This window comes from Cryptomeria japonica, chromosome 1, assembly GCF_030272615.1.
Source record: "Cryptomeria japonica chromosome 1, Sugi_1.0, whole genome shotgun sequence".
Taxonomy (NCBI): domain Eukaryota; kingdom Viridiplantae; phylum Streptophyta; class Pinopsida; order Cupressales; family Cupressaceae; genus Cryptomeria; species Cryptomeria japonica.
The window spans coordinates 252,756,412-252,763,402 of NC_081405.1; the positions used below are offsets into that span (position 1 = coordinate 252,756,412).

Here is a 6,991-nt window from a genome sequence, read left to right on the forward strand (position 1 = left end):
AATTATCAATGTCTTTCCTCGATTCTATGCTATTCCTAATGAGAATTTTGAACAATTTGAAACATTTTGTTGGAGTGAGCTACTTCTATACAAACATTTCCGTAGCATTTCTATAGATATAGGACTCACCAAAGATGAAATTGTTGCAAATTGGAAGGAAATGAATATGAATAAATATCATGTATGGCATGTTGATCGCATAGTTGATATAGATTTTAACCATGAGGACGATGAGGATATTGATAATGATACAGATATAAGAAATACAATGCAAATGAATGAATTGGAGTTACTATCACAAATGGGGGTTGGTAGTGGTGGAAATATAGATGGCCTTGAAATGCTTGGTAGACGTGAATTCAATAATATGAACAAATGGGATGAATGTTCTATACCTCCACATTTACATGACACTGCGGAACATTTTATATGCACAAATAAGATGTCCCAACAAGATGAACAATGCATGTTACAATTCAATTATCCACTATCTCCCAAACAAGAACTAGCACTTACAATTTTTAGACAATATTACAATGATAATTCCTTTAAGCAACCATTGCACATGATCATACAAGGAACAATAGGCACAAGAAAATCCTACCTAATACATTGCATAAAACGTGAACTTTGTATTTTGGCGTCAAACAAAAAAAACCCAATCCTTGTTGTTACTGCTACAGGAATTGCCACATTCAACATACATGCCTCAACTATACACGTTGCCCTTAAGATTCCAATAAGGGAAATGCAACCATTAAAGGGACAATCACTGTTAATATTCCAAGAAGACATGAGACACATAAAATATCTCCTTGTTGACGAGATGAGCTTCATAGGACCAAAGATATTATTGAAAATAGATACTAGATTGCATGAAGCTTTTCCCCACCAACAACAATTGTGCTTTGGTGGCATATCTATCATTCTTGTTGGCAACTTGGCACAACTACCACCAGTTATGGACAAACCTATCTATGCATCACATTCAAATGCAAGATTGCTATGGGAACAATTCAATACAATTATAACATTACAGATAGTATTTCCTCAACAAGGTGAAGCTCAAACTTAAATTGACTTTCAACGAATATTAGAAAACATGCGTAATGCGGAACCAACTAAACAAGATTGGGAGTTACTAATGAATCACACAAACAAATCACTATGTATTGATGAACAAAAGGAATTTGACCAATCAATGCACCTATACTCTACAAATGATTTAGTGAGGATACGTAACAGAAAAATGCTTAAAACTACTAAATCTTCTAGTTGCAATTAGTATTGCGATGAAGACACACATAAAACCAAACATTGATAATGATGTTGACCAACTTCCCCAAGATTTCCTACTATGTAGAGGACAACAAACACTGTTAACAACAAACCTATGGATTCAATCAGGGCTTGTCAATGGGTCTCTTGGAGAGGTACTACATATTGTGTACATAAATGCCTCAAAATCCCTAAATCTACCTTTGTATGTAGTTGTTCATTTTGATAATTACCATGGTCCACCTTGGAACCAAGATGACCCAAAAAGTATACCTATAACACCCATCTCCCTAGGTAATCATAGACAAATATCACTATCCATGGCATGGTCAATCACTATACATAAATCCCAAGGACTAACACTCCCCAAAGAAACAATTAATATAGGTAAAACAGAAAGACAAGGGCTAACTTTTACGACTATATCTAGAGTTAAATCATTAAAGGGTCTTCGAATAGAACCACCATTCTCCTTCGATCGATATTCAAGAATGAAAAATAATCCATACATAATTATCAAGAAAAATGAAGAGTCTCGACTACATCAACTCTCATTATAATGAGTGAAGGTACGTACTTTCAAATTTGACCTTATATATAGAAAATATATATTTTGTTTTATTTATTATATTGTCTTCCTAACAAATTCATTTTTGAAAATAAGTTACTTTGTCAATATATTTCAAAAAAAATTGACATACTTAACAATATACATCTATCATATATTTGACATACAAATGATTTCCTATAAGCGAAATCCTTGCACCTCCTTTGGGTGAAGTGCTAGTTCTAATTTTATGCTTGAAACAATCCAACGTAGACCCTTGACCCTTGTAAGTAGAAAGTCAACGAATTTCTCAGCAACATGAGAAAAGTAGGGCCCCTGCATGGAAAGTATCCGAGTTTTGAATAAAGGCCTTGCCTCCCTCACAATTACACTCACAGCTTAGGAAACGGCAGATTGTTCGATAAATTTAGAATGAGCTCCCTTACAGTCAGAGTGATACGATTGGCATTCATCGTAGTAGCAGTTCAGACACAACGTACTGAAGCAGTTAACAATGATGGAGCCGTTCTACTTTCTCTTCTCAACAACTTCAGTGCTCCTCCCAACTTTTTCAGAAGCTGGAACTCCTCCGACAACTACCCCTGTCACTGGAAAGGAGTCACCTGCCATCAAGATCACACGGTGAGTATACTTGATCTTTCTCAAATCCAACTCTCTGGAACGCTGTCTTCGGCTATATGTGGTTTACACAATTTGAAAGAACTGCATTTAGCTTCTAACAGTCTGTCTGGTACCATTCCCCCTGAACTAGGAAATTGCACAGAGCTAGAGACTTTAGATCTCTCACAGAATTATCTCCATGGGCAAATTCCTGTCCAACTAGGTAGCATAAAAAATCTAAGAACATTGTACCTCAATGATAATTTCCTCAACGGAAGCATTCCCCTCTCCATTTTTGGGCTTAACATGCTGGAGGTGATTTACTTGTCTACCAATAATCTGACTGGAGAGATCCCGTCAAATGTTGGGAATCTCACTCAACTATCCAAATTATGGTTGGGAGGAAATTCCTTAGTTGGAAAGATACCCACATCCATTGCTAATTGTGAGCATCTAACAGAACTTTATGTGCACGATAATCAGCTGGTTGGGGACTTGCCACAATCTTTAAAGCGGCTTTCAAAATTACAATATCTGTATGCTACTTCCAATATGCTTGGAGGTCACATCCCCAAATCACTTGGTGACTGCACAAATCTCATTGAAGTTGAATTGTCAGACAATCAATTCAGTGGAGAAATACCGTGGGAGTTTGGCAAGTGCAGTAATCTCACTATGACCTTTGCTACTCAAAATCGGCTCACAGGGCGCATACCGTCCTCCCTTGGATCACTGAAATCCTTGAAGCAGCTTTATTTGAACGAAAACTTCCTCTCCAGCAGCATCCCAGCTGAACTTGGGAATTGCAGTCTTCTGGAGGAGCTCAGCTTACACACAAACCGACTTGAGGGGTTCATTCCTCCCGAGTTGGGTCGACTGGGGCGTTTACAAATTTTGTTCTTGTCCGAGAATTCATTCCATGGCCCAATTCCTCCCCTGCTTTTCAGGGCAAGGAGCCTACGGGAAGTGTATCTCTACAACAACAGTCTCACGGGAAGCATATCTCCAAAAATTTGCAATCTTACGCAGTTACAATACCTATTTTTGTTTGATAACCAGCTATCAGGCTCAATACCTGCAGAATTGGGGGCCCGCAGCAGTCTCAAAGGAATCGACCTAACGAGTAACCGGCTCACTGGCGGGATTCCTCCGCCACTATGCTCTTCCGGACGTTTGAAGTTACTACTCATGGGAAATAATCAGTTGGAAGGGAACATTCCTCCAGAGATTGGTCGATGCCGGAGCTTGAGCCGAGTGATCCTGAGCCACAACAATCTAACTGGTGTTCTTCCTTCAGATTTTCTGGGTTCCAATTCTATGATTGATTATCTAGATATAAGTGGTAATAAGTTGCAAGGAAGATTACCAGGGAGCCTTGGGCACTGTAAAAATCTGAGCTCCATAAACCTGTCCATGAATCAACTGAATGGTACCCTTCCTGCAGAATTAGGACAACTCTCCAAGCTACAGAAGTTGAACCTTTCCTGTAATGTTCTGACTGGTCCGCTTCCTCGGGAGCTAGGTAAAGCTTCTCTCTTGTATTTTCTGGATTTGAGTTTCAATTCATTCAATGGCTCTCTGCCGGGCCAATTAGCCAGTCTACAGAAATTGCAGTATCTAATTATACAAGGAAATCGTTTTGGCGGAAGCATTCCAGCTTGGTTGTCAGACCTGAGACAATTACTGCAACTAAATTTGGGGCAAAATCAATTCCAAGGTCAAATTCCGTCATCCCTAGGAAATCTAGGAAATCTAGCTATTGGGTTAAATATAGGCCAGAACAAATTGAGTGGAATAATTCCAGATGCCCTGGGAAATCTAAATAAACTTGAGAGAATGGATTTGTCATCCAACAATCTCTCTGGCACCATTCCATCTGCACTCGACAGTCTTTTGTCCCTGGGTGCAGTCAACATCTCCAATAATCAGCTCAGTGGATGCCTACCCAAGTCATGGTTGAAGCTATGGAATTCGTCCTCAAGCTCATTCACTGGCAATCCAGATTTGTGCGAAACACAGAACCAGGGTAGTCTCTGTAAATGCAGGGGCGATGTTCCACCCTCTAGCAAGGATATAAAACGTTTCGGCAAAGTCAATATAGTCCTTGTTGTGATTGGATCAGTTCTGCTCTCTTGTTTCATAGTAGTCCTTGTTGTTGTGATTTCATGGAGACTTTTAATCCCCAAAACGAAATCCACGCCCGAACCTGGAGCAGAAGTGCCGGACGGACTACAAGAAATTTTTCAATTAACAGAAAATCTCAGTGAGAAGTATGTAATTGGTAAAGGCGGCAAAGGGGTTGTTTACAAGGTGGAGCTCCCTTCAGGCCAACTGTGCGCTTTGAAGATGATACAGTTGGCTCCTAGACACAAAGAGGAGAGGAGCTTAAGAAGGGAGATCAGAACAGCCGGGCAAGTCCGTCACAGGAATCTGGTTAAACTGTTGCAGATGTGGCAAATGAAAGATCGCGGTTTCATTCTATACGAGTACATGTCCAACGGGAGTTTGAATCATGTATTGCACGAAATGAAACCCCCTCCAGTTCTAGGATGGGATATCCGTTACAAGATTTCCATTGGCACAGCTCATGCTCTGTCATACCTTCACCATGACTGCAAACCAGGGATCATACACAGCGATATCAAGCCCTGCAATATACTGCTGGATTCAGATATGGAACCTCATGTTTCTGATTTCGGGATTGCTCAACTCATGGACAGGTCCCTCACTGTTGATTCTTCCTCACTTATAGGTACTTTGGGCTACATTGCACCTGGTAAGAGAATGTCTATATTAGATTTGCTGCGCTATAATTTTGGCATTGCTTTTCTGACTTGGATTTTTATCGGCTATTACTACAGAACGTGGGCATTCAACCAGAATGACGGAGAAGATGGACGTTTACAGCTATGGCGTGGTGTTGTTGGAATTGATAACAAGGAAAAGTGCAGTGGATTCGAGTTTTGCAGAGGGGATGGACATAGTGAGCTGGGTAAAGTCAAACAGGGGAAGGGAAGAAGTGGTGATTGATGAAGGGCTTGTAGACGTAGCGATGGATTCAGACATTAAAGGAGACATGGTGGGCATGATCAGAATTGCCCTGAAATGTACAGAGGCAAAGGCAGGGGAAAGACCCTCCATGAGAGAAGTGGTGGAGATGTTAAGAGCCATTACGCCCCAGAATTATTTAAATTCAGAGTTGAGTTTTGAAATGTCCAAGTGAGTGTGCCACAGATATACTGCAATAGATTTTAGTGTGGATTGAAAACACTAAGTAGGATTTTAACGTGTTGTGTTGTTTCGCGCATCCTCTCTAGCACTGTACTTTTGTTTCTGTTGTTTAGTATTTTTCATAGTTTGTTTTTCTATTTTCTTTTGTTATTCAGAGGAGCAATTTCCTAGGTGTACTGGCATCAGCAATTATTAGAACATTATTGTATATATAGATTGTGCTTAAGAATATATTTCTTAAAGTTTATTTTTATTTGTAATGATTGATAAAGTTAAAAAGTTGGTGTAATATTGTGATTGATTTAGTATTTCAATTCTTATTTTTTTAAATTATATATATATATATATATATATTTCTGTTTCAATAAAAAAATTAATATTGAAAAATATTTTTTTATTGATTTTCTAATTTATCATTATTGTTCATTAATATTTATTATTTAAAAATGTCATTAAAGATGCAAGTTATGATTTGTCTATGTATTTAATTTTTTAAAATGGATATATAAATGTTTACAAGGATACATAAATATAAGTTAAAGGATTGTGATTAAAGCTACAAGATGAAAATGCTAGTTGGATAAGATTATTAAGTAGCCACACTCATTTAATATTTTGAGATAATAAGAATGGTGAATTATCTTCATAGTTCAAAAGTTTGTTCTCGTAGAAATAGTGAAGTTGTGTAGGTTCATTGTTGTTATATGTGACTTGTTCAAATTGCTTCACATAATCATAGTTTTATGTTTACATTGGATGAATTTGCTTACTCTAATGGTTATGCAAAGCAATATAATATGTTATTATAGCCCTAAGATTATTACCATTTGTGTCCTTGTATGTGTGTCTTTGAGATATACAAAACAATAATATCCAAACTTAATAATGATTTAATGATGCATGCTAATACATTTGTTGTCTCTTTGACAATTTGTAAGTTAATATCATATTTGGATCAAATTATTCTCCATTAACAAAGATTTTGTCCACACTCTCACATTAATATAATTATGTTTCAAATTTGATTGTATTTGAGAACATTTATAAAATGTTAAAAGGTAGTAAACAATTATACTCAAATGTTCTTTTGTGACTTATAATAAAAAAATTATTACACTTAGAAAGATAGATAAATTGATACAATTATATTAATATACTTGCATTTTTTTTACTTAGAGATCAATACCTTTTAAACTTGTATTTATTATCAATACTTTTAGGAGAGATCTATGTGTGCGTGAATAACTTTTTATCTTTTATCAATCATGAATTTTTAATTTTTAAATTATCCCCTTAATCTTTAAAGGAATGCAA

General features: G+C 37.1%; 1 protein-coding gene across 2 annotated transcripts; it reads left to right on the forward strand.

The window, feature by feature from the left end:
- The first annotated feature begins 2,041 nt into the window (after positions 1-2,041).
- Positions 2,042-5,930, forward strand: LOC131050551 (leucine-rich repeat receptor-like protein kinase PEPR1). Of its 2 annotated transcripts, none has more exons than XM_057984754.2 (2): positions 2,042-5,198; positions 5,308-5,930. In XM_057984754.2, the coding sequence occupies exons 1-2, from the start codon at positions 2,258-2,260 to the stop codon at positions 5,667-5,669; spliced, it is 3,303 nt and encodes a 1,100-aa protein (XP_057840737.2). In that variant the 5' UTR covers positions 2,042-2,257; the 3' UTR covers positions 5,670-5,930. The 2 variants fall into 2 exon arrangements, with proteins under 2 accessions (XP_057840737.2, XP_057840736.2); XM_057984753.2 differs by having other exon boundaries at positions 2,043-5,222.
- Positions 5,931-6,991: the final 1,061 nt, after the last annotated feature.

Bases quoted from the DNA above. Each gene is read 5' to 3' on its own strand.
- LOC131050551 (XM_057984753.2), top strand. From the start codon at position 2,258: ATGAGCTCCCTTACAGTCAGAGTGATACGATTGGCATTCATCGTAGTA. The intron at 5,223-5,307 runs GTAAGAGAATGT...CTATTACTACAG, and splicing joins TTTGGGCTACATTGCACCTG to AACGTGGGCATTCAACCAGA.